Source organism: Mollisia scopiformis, assembly GCF_001500285.1.
Source record: "Mollisia scopiformis unplaced genomic scaffold LY89scaffold_4, whole genome shotgun sequence".
NCBI lineage: Eukaryota > Fungi > Ascomycota > Leotiomycetes > Helotiales > Mollisiaceae > Mollisia > Mollisia scopiformis.
The window spans coordinates 612,425-627,120 of record NW_017263584.1 but is presented as its reverse complement, the minus strand read 5'-3'; the positions used below and the strand labels follow the sequence as shown (position 1 = coordinate 627,120).

Below are 14,696 nucleotides of genomic sequence, written 5' to 3'. Positions count from 1 at the left end.
ACATCATCTCTTTTCCCTAGCAACCTTCCACTGTGACACCCACCAGGCCATGTATCCGATACTATGGAGTCCATGACGACAATTCACCTCACACCAACTAAGATGCGCATACGAAACCTTCGACAATCCAGACGACGGACCCAGCAACGCTCAAAATGGGACCCAGCAGATCAGAAAACAACAAGAGTGTCGCTGCTCGGAACGATGGACTGGCTCCTTCTCGTCGCGTCTTTCATCTTCATAATAATATCTGTACTTTTGATCTCTAACGGAACTTGCTCTCACTCTCGCGGACTGTCAGCAAGTGCGCCCGTGTGTATAGGAGGACATCTATCAGTTCAGTCATGGCTTGCGATAGTTGGTGTCGAGTCCGGAGCCCTGGGCATCATTATACCACGCGTCTCGCGCCTTCTCGTGTCGAAATATCTTACACATCGACTCGTATACCACGGACTTGGGTTGGCAAAGATCCTTAACTCGCAGACAACTGCTCCCCTAAGAGCACAACTTGTACATGGGTCGAATGCAGTTTTCTGTTTCCGCATACCTTTTCTCGTTGCTACTGTAGCTTTCAGTATACTATATAAATGGTCTTTTGTGAAAGTTAGCAGATTCGATACCTTCCCCCTATCTACGACGAACTTGCCTATTCCACTCGGCTACGATGCGACTGGGCACATCACCACTGTATCGAACAACCTCGTCGATGCATTAGATCCTAGTAATCCGCACTCGAGTCTATTCGTCTTTCCATTATCGTCGGAAAATTCCTCGAATGCGAATTACACCCAGATATTTGGTCCTTCGCTTAACCCCATCACTCTTTCAGCTCCATCAAATCAAGTCTCAACAGGCACTCTCACCTTCTGCGCACCTAGCTTCTACTCTGACAACACAATCGTCTCGTCGTCGCCATCTTGGGTCCCACCAATGTTGACAACGGACTCCAATGGAGATGGTCTACGAATAACCAACACCGACGGCTCACTGATCGACATTTCCTCCGCCAACGGTACCATAACAATCATGGCTGGGATATTTGGACAGACTGATGTCACACCACACTATACCTCCTACTTATCTGCCAACGTATCAGTCTGCAAAGGCTACGTATCCTGGGCTATCAACAATGTCCTTGATCCCTCCTCATCTGCCATCTCAACTACACCACTTCTCCAAACCCCAATAGATATAACATGTATAATGGAGCCATTCGACCTCGATACTTGGATGTCAGCATCAACTACCGAGTTCGTCCTTAGGTTACTCCAAGGCCTAAGCTGGACATCAGACGACCTAGCAAAACGAGCAATGGACATCGTACTCTCAACAATCGATCACACATCCTCCATTGCCACACTAGACACGACCTCTCTACCTTCTCCGACGACAGAAACGCACCCCAATTTCGATCCGAGCTCCAACTCCAACTCTTCCTCGACCTCGAACCCAAATTCAACGTCTACGGCCAATTTCCCCACCGATCTCGCACCACCTGCTTGTTCACTCCTCTCTTCAAAATCAACACCCACATCAGCATCAGACAGCACCTCAACACCACAACCGCAATGGATTGTCTCAGGTCAAATCTCCGACTTCGGCACGGGACAGACATTACTAGGCACCATCCTCCAAGCCTGCATAACCCTCTTCTCCCTCCTAACTCTCCTCCTCCTCTTCACTCCGGGACTTCCATTAATCACAGAATGGTCCGCGCAATGGCTCGGGCTAGTCTACGGCCTCGCTCCACCTCGTGTGCAGGAATGTGTTGAGGGCACTAGTGCGGGCGGGAATAATGCTAGGGAAGCGGGAGAGGAGATTGAAGGTCCGACGGGAGGGATAAGAGAGGATGGAGAAGTGATTGAAGACGAGAGGGAGAAGAGGAGGGGGGATTTGAGTGTGTTTTTGGGGAGTGCGGGAGGTGATGGGCCGGAGGGGAATCCGTATTTGGTGTTGGGGTTGGAGAAGACGAGGGTGAGGAGGGGGTGGGGTCATGTATAATTCTATATACTTTGGTTTATTCTTTATGGGTGTTGATTGATTGCATGCATGGGCGGTTTAGCTGTTTATATGGGGTTTAAGATATTGTGTTGTTTGAAGGGATTGTGGGATATTCTTGTTTGCTGCATAGCGTTTTGTACACGATACCTTTGTCTTGGCGGTGATTGATAATTAATAGCTTGAAACAAAGAGTTAGCCGTTTACTCGATACTGTGCTTCTTCAAGTTGTTATCTAGTTTCGAGAATAAGCAAGGACTAGACTTTGCCTGTCTCTTGTTGGGCACTTGACCTAGAAGATTGATATTTTGGAACTTTTTCCTGAGCTCTGGAGGTCATTCACTAGGTGTACCTTGTGCTATCTGAATACTATCGAGCTGACTGAGCAATCGCTGATCCATCTGAAGCCGTTGGCCCTCAATTATCCTCGACATTTAGTCTGAGAATGAAGAAGTCGAGCAGGTAAGACAAAGATGGCATGTAGTAATATACAAATAAGGCAGTATGTACTAGGATTTGGAGTCTGCTGTTAATCGCTTGTCCACTCGATAATCTACCCACAGCCAGACTCATCCAGCTCCTTTATGTTGTTAGTAGCAACGCAAGATGTTGGAAAGCTAACTCGAGAGCCGATAAGCTGAAGGAGATTGAAACGTACGAGAAGTACTACGTCGTTGGCATGGATGCCGCTCCATTGTCAGATCTCGCAACGTTTACGAATTGCATGGATCAAAAACACTATTCTAACGACCTTGATTGCTAGAACACAGCTTACGCTAGCAAGCTGGAGACACAGATATCGATGTATTGCAGCATCACTACTGAGCAGATTTCGAGACCACGAAGAGAAGAAAAGGTACTCTATAGGATTTAGAAAGTTCGCAGATGGTGAGATGTATGCTAGGACAGATTTCGTAGATTGTGATTGAGTCAAGACACTTGTTTGATTTGCGTCTTTACATTGGAGGCTGTTCAATAACGGGCCTCATTGCAGTGAAGTTGCAGGTCTCAAAATCTTTTCAGGCTGTCAACTTTGGAAGTCGAGGAAAGTTCGGTCCGACTCGACGCCAAAAAGTTCCGGCGCGTCTCCCAAAACATCTCTCCAACTCGACAACGTCCAACAACACAATTCCCTCCCACGACCCATCGACTAGACAAGATGCCGCGCAAAGCCAAGAAAGATATTGATCTCGAGGACATGATGGATGATGAGCCGCCTAAGATTGAGCCTTACACCGTCCTGGGCATCGAGAAGACCGCGACGCCTGACAACATCAAGTCTGCGTATCGCAAGGCTGCATTGAAGCATCATCCAGGTATGCGCATACCTTTCCCTACTGCAACTTGAAGATTCAAGCTTCACTCAAATTGTTGAAGTCAAATATCACAGCATACATCCATCTACCTGACTCGCGCAAACACTACCCTCCAACATCTACTAACATCCAATCCAGACAAGGCTTCCGAAGACAAGAAAGAAGAAGCCCACGCCAAATTCCAAGAAATCGCCTTCGCATACGCCGTCCTCTCAGACCCCATCCGCAGAAAACGCTACGATGTCACCGGCTCAACTTCCGAGTCAATCGATATCGACGACGACTTCAGCTGGGCCGAGTTCTACTCCGAGCAATTCAGAGATATCATCACACCTGACGCCATCGACGCCTTCGCCAAACAGTACAAGAAATCTGATGAAGAGAAAGACGATGTGCTCGCGGCGTACGAGAAGTTCAAGGGCAAGTGGGCTGGGATCTATGAGACGGTTATGCTGAGCAACTGTTTGGAGGATGAGGAGAGGTTTAGGGAGTACATTGACGAGGCGATTAAGAGGGGAGATGTAAAGCCTTTTAGGGCGTATATGAGTGAGAGTGAGAGCGCGAAGGAGGCGAGGATGAAGGCTGCGAGGGACGAGGGCACGGAGGCTGAGGAGTATGCGAAGGAGTTGGGGGTGCATGATAAGTTGTATGCGAGGAAGGGCAAGCCGAAGGGAGAGGATGAGCTGATGGCATTGATTCAGAAGAAGAATGCCTCGCAAGGAGCCTCATTTCTGGATAAGCTGGAGGCCAAGTATGCTGGCAATGCGAGTTCTAGTGCGAGGAGGCAGAATAAGAGGGGAACGAAGAGGGGAAGCGAGGAAATGGATGATGGTGAGCCTTCTGAAGAAGCGTTCCAGGCTGCGGCGAAGAGACTGAAGGAGGGAAATCAATATGGAGGAAGGAAGAAGAGTGATGGGAAGAAGACCAAGAGAAAAAAGGCTTGAGTGCCGCAATATCAGTTCTCATAGTCATGCATTGCGGGGCGTATCATGGAAGGGTTTCCGGCAGGAGGGATATGAGCACGGCGTCTACATAGTATGGAACAATAACGAATCAATTTTCCCACTAAACTCCTCTCCCTCTTCCCAACATTGCCCAACCTCTCGAACCCCAAATCCTTCCCCGAAATCTCTATCCCCGTGATTCTCGCCCCCACTACCTGGTAGCACGTGCCCAGTTTTCCCGTCGCGCTTCGACGACGCGTCTCCTCACCAACATCAACATCCACATCCATCATCTCAACCACTCCTCCGCACCGCGAAACATCACCAATCATGCCATGACATCCGCTCTCCCCGAACCTGGAAACCTGACCATCTACCCCGATTACTGCCAAAGCCTCTCGCCCACGATCGGGAAATGGGTCCCCTTGAGCGCGATAGATGTCTCTGGATTGAGAGACGTGGGGGTGTATTGTGAACGTTTGTCTTCCTCCCCTAGTTTCATCTCCTCTCCTCTCATATACTGCGATGTCTTTGGGAGGGATAAAGTTGATATAAAGATTTATAGAGAGAAAGCTGTACCATTTCCTCAACCACCCTGTAAAATGGGTTAAGATCACCGGCGTGGTGGTCGCGATCGACGAGGTTCGAGAGAAGAAGGAGAATAAAGACAAAAAGATCTTCACGCTAGATGATAGCAGTGGGGTGTGTGTCGAAGTCACAGTTCCTGCTCCGCCTGTTTTCGAAGCTCCTGATGCAGGGAAGAAGCATTTGGGGCAGCTTGCGAAGCTTCAGGAAGGGAAGGGCGACAAGAAAGAGGATTCTACACCATCGACCGAGAACCCGGTTGTGCCGTGGGCGGAGATCGATGTCGGGACAGTGATCAAGGTTAAGGGGAGGGTTAATATGTGGTGGAAGGAGTTTCAGGTAGAGGGGGTTAAAATTGAGGTTGTGAGGGGGTTGGATGCGGAGGTTAGGGCGTGGGATGAGGTTAGGGAGTTTAGGGAGACGGTTTTGGGGGTACCGTGGGTTGTTGGTAAGGAGGAGGAGGAGAGGTGTAGGAAGGTGAGGGAGAGGGAATTGAGGAGGGCGAAGAAGAGGCCTAGGGAGGAGAAGGGGAAGGCGCGTGTTGAGGAGAGGAAGGATAAAGTGCAGCGCGGTGGGGAAGTTAGGAAGCGGAAGGATTTGGAGAGGGTGCAGAAATTGGATGGGGTTGTTAAGAGGAGAAAAGATACGGAGGGCGAAAGTCTGGGCTCGAAGAACAAGATTAATTATCCTTCGATGGCGGTGAGGAAAGCTGCTGCTGGGAAGTATGATGCTTTGGGGATATGATTCGGCTGGGTTTTGTTGACGGCTTTATGACTTTACGAGCTCTATGATTGATGATTCCCGAGCATTGGAGTTATAGGCCGAGCAAGTGAATGAATGTTGAATGCAATCATTCCAATCTTAAAAAGTTCTGCCCAAGCTATTTCCCCTATCTGGTGAAGGACTCTTTTGTCAATGTCATGCTCCGGCATACATTTCTGCCTCAATATCCATGGTCTTGACACAGCTTTGTTTCGTATATAAGTTGCCAGAATTTTTCAGACATTCAAAGTTGAACAACTGCTGTGTCAGCTGGTCAACATGACCCTGGAAATACTCAAATATGACACTGCTAAAATGTGAGCCTGTCAAACTACCACTGTGAAAGTCGGAAATGCCTTTGTTTATGAAAACCGACAAAACCTCCTCAACTCATATCTGACTTTCTACCTACCAAGTTGTTCGTCTTGCGGCTTCAGACTTCTTTTCGGATGATTGTTCTGCTGTAGAACAACTTTCCTCTTTGCCAAGTTGTCTGACTTCTCGACGTTCTCGTTGTCAGACTTTCAGTGATTTGATACTCTCAGGCTCTAATGTATTCCCAAAACCTGTCCGACTTTCTGCCTGCCAAGTTGTTTCTTTGCAGCTTAGACTTCTTGTCGATTCGACATTTCTTCAAGATAGTGTTTATGAGGGCAATGTTCACTTTGACTGAGTGTGGAGTTCTTTCTGCCTGCCAAGTCGCCTCAGTACTTAGTAATCGAGCTTCCGAGTACGAAGACTTTGAAAGTGGCAATCTTCGGACCGGTAAAGTCGTTTTGAACTCTCACTGCCTGCCAAGTCGCCCCTTCTTGTGGCTCAGACTTCTCTTCGACGATAGGACGATTCTCGGCTTGCCAAGTTGCCTTCTCCAAATCTGTCTTTCGAAGCTTCATCATCTGTTGTCATGCCAAGCTTTTCCCAAGCTTCTTACTCGCACCAACAACTGGGATTTTTCCACTCGTTCCGCCGAGACATCAGTCTCCATATTATCAGGGGATAATCTCCACATCATTCTCCACGCTCAAAACGGCTATTGCAACTGTCAGGTTTTTCTTTCTCGATCATTTTTTTGCCTCTGTATCAATTGGTTGAAATGCCGACATGAAAGAGCAGCGGCATCATCGGATATCAGCTCTCAATTGCAGTCTTGGCAATGCTGAGTGTTGTCCAGTGCAGCGAATGTTGGGCTGGTGGTCCACATATAATGTGCTGTCGCGTGCCAAGCGTGGCTGTGCAAGGGACCAAGTGAAGCACCGCGGGGGGTCATACGTCAGCGATATCTGCCAATTGGAGTGGCCATAGCTTCGGACGATCGAGGCGTGTTTTGTTACTTCGTACATTTACTGTAGTATCATGATGTGAGTGGGGTTTAGGAAAGCAGTGCGAGAAGCTTGAAGGGGAATTTTCTGTAGATAAGTATAATTTTAAGACAATAGAGGGCTGAGACCATATGAGGCAGATGCAGGGAAGAGTGTACAGTAAGTTCCGCTTGAAACACAGCTTCCCGCCAACGCAACAAAACAAGATTCAATAATCCTACGCCGTAACCTACATCGCCATGATAGCTGAAAAGCTAACAACTCCATATAAACGGTGTATGGCTCCCACGACAAGCGCATTTGGGGTTAGCATTGCGAACAGTGATCGCAATTCTTCTTCTTCTTCTCCTTCCAGGCCCAGCCAAGCCAAGCCAATTCAGCTTCGAAAGCAAAGGAAGCTGCCTTCCCTCGACAGCATCTTGTCACCACTAGACCGCTTCTCCAAAGTTTAACTTTCACTCATCCTTTTCTCTTTCCGTCACAGTCACTCACGGTCACACGGTACTCGAGTACTCGACCTTGAATCATCACCCTTCTTGTGCCCCTCTTTCTCAAACCCACCGAGTCCCTGCCTCTTTTTCAATTGGTGTTCCCATCCAAATCTCCAGCCCCGACCGCGGTAGCACCACTTATCGCCCCGGCAGAACGAGGCGCAGCAGCTACACTTTGCACGAGCTCCAACAACCATTGCCAGAAACCATTAACCACGCGCAAAGATTGCCAAGATGGTGTGTAAGTCCAATCCATTCCCTTGTTCTTCCAAACTTTCCCCCCAATCGTTTCAGGCTTTCTCTGCTATTGGTCACATCGCCGCATCGATTGTAGAGCTTACCAGAGGGAGAGCTCATCCGTCTGCGCCGACCCTTTCAAACCTCACTTCTGCCAAACGCCGTGCGGTGCGATCTGCTTCTTGTACCCCTCTCCAGCCTGTTGCTTTCCTGCTCTTAATCAGATCACCGCATATGCTTGATGCTAGCGATATCACGCCCGAAAGAAGCTACTATCCACTACACTCAACACGCTCCTTCCAAGACTTTTCCAGCACAGCCATATAGCCAAGGGCAGGGCCAAGACGAACCTTCTTTGATTGACAGACGGCTGGGCTGACTTTTGACCTCCGCGGTTTGGTGAAATGCAGCAGGACCTCCATTTCGAAAAGAAATCCAACGAGCGAGGGGAAGTTTTCGCAAGAAGAGTTCATCGTCCCAAGGCGGCGCTATGGCAGGACCGAACGGAACCACAGCGAACGAGCATACGGGGTTGATATCAGGGCAAGAGAATGGCGGAGCAGGGAGGAAGAAGAGTTCGCTGACGGAATTCTTCGAGTTTTTCATCAAGAAGAATCATACCGCGGGAATGGAGAGTGAAAACAAGTTCGTGAGGTATCCTGCAAACGTTATGCAAGCTACTAAAGTCACATTGTACAGCAACTATGTCAATATCCTCCTGGTCTTCGTGCCGGTGGGTATAGTTGCTGGTGCAATGGGCTGGAACCCCACGGTTGTTTTCTTTCTCAATTTCTTTGCGATTGTTCCGTTAGCGGCTGTTCTTTCCTTTGCTACCGAAGAGATCTCTATGAAGCTCGGACAGACAATGGGTGGATTGTTGAATGCTACTTTTGGAAATGCAGTGGAGTTGATTGTAAGAAATCTCTCAAGTCGACTGGACTTTGCTAACCAATCATAGGTCAGTATTGTTGCATTGAGAGAGGGGCAGATCAGAATTGTTCAATCTAGTATGTTGGGAAGCATCCTTTCCAACATGCTACTTGTACTTGGGTGTTGCTTCTTAGCAGGTGGCATTCACAATTCTAGGACTGGTACTGCGAATGGTATCGAGCAAGATTTCAACTCAACCGTAGCCTCGACCATGTCCTCTTTGATGACAGTCGCTGCTGCGTCTTTGATCATTCCAGCAACTGTAAGTCCCTAATTGTAATGTCCCACTCCCAAGCTGACCTCCACAGCTTTATGCCGCACTATCAAAGTCTCAAGAGAACTCGGATGAAAACATTCTCATCCTATCTCACGGCACCGCTATCATCCTTCTCATCCTCTACGTCCTCTACCTCGTTTTCCAACTTCGAACCCATTCTACCCTTTTCGATGCTGAAACTGCACCTGAGGGAGAAGAGGAGGAGCAGGAAGAAGAGGAGCCACAATTGAGCCCATGGGCAGCTGCTGGTGTTCTTGTAGTCGTCACTATCGCTGTTGCCGTTTGCGCCGAGTTCCTCGTTGACTCGATCGATTCACTCGTTGAGACGGCTCACATTTCCAAGACCTTTATCGGTCTTATCCTCCTTCCGATTGTCGGCAACGCTGCTGAACATGTTACTGCTGTCGTGGTCGCTGTGAAGGATAAGATGGATCTCGCTATGGGTGTTGCGATTGGCAGCTCGATGCAAATCGCTTTACTTGTTACTCCTTTCTTGGTTATCTTGGGCTGGATCATTGACCAACCAATGACATTACATTTCGAGACCTTTGAGACGGTCGTTTTCTTCTTGAGTGTATTGGTTGTTACATATGTTATTCAGGATGGAAAGAGTAACTATTTGGAGGGTGCCATGGTGAGTTTTGAGATGATCTAATTAGATGATATGTCACTGATATTATATAGCTGTTGGGTCTTTATATCATCATCGCGCTTGCGTTCTTAGTATATCCAGACGATGCCACCGATGTTCCCAGCATAGTCGTCAGATCGGTGAAGGCTATGGTTGGATATTAGGAGGCTGCAACACGAATATATGTACACCTGGGAAGACGAGTATTCAAAATGTGAAGCAGTTGTACATATGCACAATAGCCGGGGGTGAAGGAGGAGTTGGGATCTTTGAGGATCTTGGAGTGTTGGAATTGGGAGCGCGGCGATGGAACTTTGTATGAATATGGTTGGTTGGAAGGAAGGAATATCCCTTTTGTATATGTTATGCTATGGTTTTGTGTGGTTGGTTGCTTCTTTTTGAGCGAATTGAAAAGTTTAATACCTGAAAGTTTTGTTGCGGAACTGAGATGATGAAGAAGGATGTGAATCGATCTAGCAGGAAAAGTCATCTCGAAGGCTAGCTGTGATCTTCTCTTATTTGCGGGATCTTATGGCCAGAGTTCATATATCTCATCGTACATTCACAGCCTTCTCGTCAGTGAATGTCGGAAGAAGAGCGAGACAATCAAGACTTCCAAAGCAAGACAGTGGTGAAGAACACAGACGTCTCAGCCACACATCCCTCATTCTCTGACCCAGTCTCAGACAATCAATACCCCACATGTCGAGGCGAGAAGCGAGAAACAACGCATCATCCGAAGGGGGAAAGGGGTCGTTTGCACAGTAAGCGAGGGCCTCGAACCATCACAGCCTTAATCACATTCTAGCCCAAGGAGGTTTTGTAGTCTAGAAAGCACGTTCCCATTGCTCTACTCTAAATACCCGTCTATCCCAAAACCCGACGCGCGAAATATGCACAGAGAAGAAAATGCAAGAACCTGATGCCGATGTCCAAAATAGAATGAAACCCATTGTCTTGCTCCGATAGCCTGATCGGAGGAAGTGGGTGAGGTGAGAAAATCTAATGCTGGGAAAGGTTGATGCTTGAAGGTACTTGCAAGAATTGAAATAAGGTCGAAGGTGTGTCCGTAAGGTCCTACTGCGCACCTCCCATACCTATACATCTTTATTAGCATTACCAATACTTATTTATCAAGAAACAAGCTCACCAGCAGCCATAGCCATATACCACGTCCGACTCGCGCCGCCATCCAACGTACTCGGATCAAAGTTCGCCGCGGTAAAATACTGCCACGCAGCCGCGGGATTAACCAACGCCAAGTTCGCATACAGAACTCCCCTCCACCCACCCTGCACCGTAGCCGCCCTCCCATTCGAAAAATACTTATCCCACTCCTCCTGCACAAACTCCTTCGTCCTCGTCAACGAACTACAAGGCAGCAGAGGCAACATATGGATCCCCTCAATATACTCAACATTCGTCCCAAAATACGTCGTATGATCAATCTTATTCTCAAACAGGATCCCCGCGGCCTTATTCCCGATGAAGTTCGGCGGCTGAATAACATTACTGTTCGTATATAGGTAGTAATTCTGGATCGCCCGCGCGGTGACGGCCAGTTGCAGGTTGCCCACCGCTTCGAGATTCGCGTTGCCGGAGGCGAAACCCCACATCTTGAGCGCGTAGGCGGACATGGCGTCTTCGGACGACGATTCTTGGTCTTTGCCGTCGAAGGTCTCGTACAGGCCGTGCGCCCACGAGTGCCCGTGGTACCAGTCCATGTTGCGGGAGACGGGGAAGTAGGGGTCCAGGGGGGAGGGGTTGGCGATGTCGCGGGCGAGGGCGTCGATGTAGGGGGCGTTGGCGGGGAGCCAGGTTGGGTCGAGGGTGCCGATTATGGCGCCGGTGAGGATGAAGTATCCGTAGCTGTAAAGGGAGTTAGTACTATAGTCTTCTATGAGAATAGCTTGGAAGGGGGGTTACTGGAAGTGATGGTCGTTGTAATACGTGTTGCCGAAATCAACGCCCGAGTTCCCGGTCACGTAGGATGCGGTTGAGACGATGCCTCCCCATGCTGTTTCGTAGACGAGGGGGTATTGCTGTTGGTTCTGGGCGAAGAGTGCAAATGCTTGCTTCAGCTCGTTCAAGCCGGCTTGAGCGAGGCCGGGGTTATCGAGTAGTGCGGCTTGTGCGTAGACGATTTGGGCGAATTTTGCTAGAGCCTGGATATATTGTCAGAATGACCTTTAAATAGAGGGGTGGAGACTTACCTTTCCACTGTAGTACATGGAATTGAGATTCGTCTGGATACTCATGTTCTGGGAGATTTCACTTTGGGCAACAGCTTGCATAGCGGCCATAGTTGATTGCGAGAAGGAGAATTTGGTACTTCCTTGACTACCTGGATTTCCAGCCGAGGGATTGTATGGTCCGAATCCCATGGCGACTGGAAGATTCTCGATCATGGTCCAGGAGTTGCCTACAACAGCAGTAGCTGTTCCTTTGGTGGTCGTGTCTAGGGTGAAGCTGGTGACTCCTGATGCGGTGTTGGCGTCGAAGGACTCGATATGGTGGGGTAGAGCGAACATGAGAAGATCGGTGTTGAGCATGCCTGCTGCCGAGAATGAAAGCGTGTAGGAGCCTGTGGCACCATTGACACTTCCAGATATTGTAGTAGTGGTTGGGTAAGCGCCACAAGCAGCATCGTACAGAGCTTCCGACATACTGCTGGTGCTCTTGGCAATCTGGATGATACCATTGAAACCTGATGTAGCTTGAGCCAGACCATTGTTCACGACAGTAAACTCGAGTCCAGCACCAGATGGAGAATAGGCATATAGTAGCCAAACTTTTCCATCCTCAAGTAGAATGCTGTACTTGGTCACGCCGGGCTTGGGACTGGTCGTAACCTTGGTGATGGATCGGAAGAAGACACCGGTCTGTAAAATGGGCGTAGAGCCAGTGTAGATACCGGAAACAAATCCCATACCTTGCACAAGAGGGAAGGTTACTGATGGTCCAGCCCCGGGACTCTGAAGGAGATTGACATTAGCTGAGAATTCAGTAACTGTGTCCATCGATATGGTTGTCGATGCTCCAAGCTCCATTGCCGAAAGAACAATAGATTGGATCCCAATAGGGTTGATGAAGTACTGAGCCGGATTTGCGTTTGGATCAGGGCCGAAAACTCGTTGGCTGGCATCAATATGCTGAATGGACATACCCCAACTCTTGGATGATCCACCACCCTTTGACCAGGCGACCGAGTATGGATGGGTCCATGCTGCAGCGGTCTGAGATCCGAGGAAGAAATTGGCGTAGAACTTATTGGTTCCAATAGGAGAGCTCTGTGCTTGAATGCCCAGTCTGGGTACTGGATGATCCGGTCTTGTTCCAATGGCCGAAGGTGGTGCATTCGTGGCAATTGGCTGGAAGATATTTTGAGATCCCATGACAAGTGGAGACTTGTTGGTAGCGGAGGAAGGTTTGCTTGATGTTGCTCCTGCAGCTAGTACGAGCAAACTAGTTGGAGATGAGATACTAGTACTGAGGAGTGGTGGTAAGGTTGGCTCTCCTTCCGTGACCAAGCTCGTGATGACGCTCCCGGTAGTGTGAGGGATGGCGGTAGTCAGAGATGGTAAGACTTGAGCAGTTCCAGACTTGGTTGGAGTAGTCCGTACAGGAACACTGGGAACAACTGTAGATGTCTTGACCGATGCAAAGTGTTCCCCTTCATCCGAAATAGGGATCGAAGCAAGCGGCGCCGCGCTTCTAGCTGCTAAAGTTGTTCCAGCAAAGGTCGTGGTAGGAGCAACCGAAACTGAGTCGACCCAGTCGACTGATTCATGAGACTCTTGTGAGATTCTCGTCACGAGTGTGGGCTCATGAATGGTGGTTTGCTGATTTGTTTGAGGAAGTACCGTGGCTGTTTCTACTGACCCCTGCACGGAAGAAGGCGCAAGTTGGACTGGCTTCCAGAGCTCGTGACCTCCTTGAAGTGGCACTGCAAACACTGCAAGTGCCTGCAAAACTGTCAGCCATCCAGTAGCCTTCATTTTGCTGCGACGTGAAAGGTAAAGAATGTAGAAACGTTGGGGTGCTGGGTTTATGTAAAGGCCAAGTTTGCAGCGCTTTACTTAAAACCGAGCCCTAGATGACAGCCAAAATTGAACAACCAAATGTGTTTTTCGCTTCGAGGGCCCTTTTGATTTAGGACTCAATGCTTCGTATTTGAATTAGGATAAATTCACCTTGTGATTAGGTGTTATGATATGCTGTGCGCGAGAAATTCAATAATTGTGAGAATGACAAACTCGTGTGGAAGAATTCGACGCCGCACTTGTGAAGACCCGGACGTACAAAGTTTGCGTAGCAAACTAACCGGGTCCCAAGGATATGTCTTCGTGACGCAAACAATATGGGAAGATAATACTAGAAGGAGGAAAGTACATGGTAGCGGCCGAGAAATACAGAAGATGAGATGAAAATACTTCCACTAATACATCTTAAACTAAAATAGGCCCACCTGGAGACCATCGTTAGAAAACTAGAACGCGAAATGCGTCGAGGAATGTAGAATCGCGAACTCTTACTTCGCCATCATGAGCAATGGACATTACTCGGAGAACAGCCTGACGAGTCTCAAGACCCAAGCTACTTATTTGAACATTTAATGGGCCAGGCTTCAGACTGTATGTGCACTTTCTCTGCACAGCTTTCGAAAGTGCTGCGCGGATGAAATAGTGGAGATACGCCAATCATTCTAGTCTCTGGATGCTCCCGCAGCGATGTCTGGTCCGGCGGTGGTCACTTCACCACTGCGCTTGACTTTCCAAGAGACTTCTCCAGCCACTTGTGGCAATCATTCAAGCCCATTCACAGTCTAGCTTGTGTATTAACATGAAAAAGAAGAGAGCATGAAATACTGAAGCTGGGATCTCCCCGAGACATTGTCTCAGAAGCATGGTGACATGATTTTGACAACATTTCGGCAGAAACTTTTCAATCAAAGATATCAGGGAGACGATAGAAAAATGTAGTTACTGACGTGGACCTGTGTCCTAAGGTCGGAAATCCTTCGATTCCTCAACAGCTCGCAATCCGTTCGCAACGTGTCAAGTGAAGACCGAGATTGTTCTGTGATGCTGGATGATCGCGACTATTCGAAAGGTTGCAACTGGGCAATCGTACAAATAAGTAACAGATTGACAGCTCAGACCATTACCAGGCTAACAAGGGACCATGATCAGGTAGCTGTTGAAGT

General features: G+C 48.6%; 5 protein-coding genes across 5 annotated transcripts; 4 read left to right on the top strand and 1 right to left on the bottom strand.

Annotated features, from left to right (window-relative positions):
* Positions 1–63: 63 nt before the first annotated feature.
* On the top strand, positions 64–2,001 carry LY89DRAFT_729247 (uncharacterized protein; the record flags this gene model as incomplete). Its single annotated transcript, XM_018219362.1, has 1 exon — positions 64–2,001. One exon carries the CDS (start codon positions 64–66, stop codon positions 1,999–2,001), a length of 1,938 nt encoding a protein of 645 aa, XP_018076098.1.
* Positions 2,002–3,105: 1,104 nt separating this feature from the next.
* On the top strand, positions 3,106–4,379 carry LY89DRAFT_681159 (DnaJ domain-containing protein). Its single transcript, XM_018214216.1, has 2 exons — positions 3,106–3,314; positions 3,453–4,379. The coding sequence occupies exons 1-2, from the start codon at positions 3,158–3,160 to the stop codon at positions 4,256–4,258; spliced, it is 963 nt and encodes a 320-aa protein (XP_018076097.1). The 5' UTR covers positions 3,106–3,157; the 3' UTR covers positions 4,259–4,379.
* Positions 4,380–4,535: 156 nt separating this feature from the next.
* LY89DRAFT_681158 (uncharacterized protein) lies at positions 4,536–5,742 on the top strand. Its single transcript, XM_018214215.1, has 2 exons — positions 4,536–4,735; positions 4,824–5,742. The coding sequence occupies exons 1-2, from the start codon at positions 4,594–4,596 to the stop codon at positions 5,585–5,587; spliced, it is 906 nt and encodes a 301-aa protein (XP_018076096.1). The 5' UTR covers positions 4,536–4,593; the 3' UTR covers positions 5,588–5,742.
* A 2,400-nt stretch (positions 5,743–8,142) lies between these two features.
* LY89DRAFT_577038 (Calcium/proton exchanger) lies at positions 8,143–9,654 on the top strand (the record flags this gene model as incomplete). The annotated part of the gene is made up of 4 exons (XM_018208867.1): positions 8,143–8,565; positions 8,611–8,844; positions 8,891–9,493; positions 9,544–9,654. 4 exons carry the CDS (start codon positions 8,143–8,145, stop codon positions 9,652–9,654), a joined length of 1,371 nt encoding a protein of 456 aa, XP_018076095.1.
* A 913-nt stretch (positions 9,655–10,567) lies between these two features.
* Positions 10,568–13,488, bottom strand: LY89DRAFT_729243 (glycoside hydrolase family 81 protein; the record flags this gene model as incomplete). Its single annotated transcript, XM_018219361.1, has 4 exons — positions 10,568–10,587; positions 10,641–11,359; positions 11,417–11,655; positions 11,704–13,488. 4 exons carry the CDS (start codon positions 13,486–13,488, stop codon positions 10,568–10,570), a joined length of 2,763 nt encoding a protein of 920 aa, XP_018076094.1.
* Positions 13,489–14,696: the final 1,208 nt, after the last annotated feature.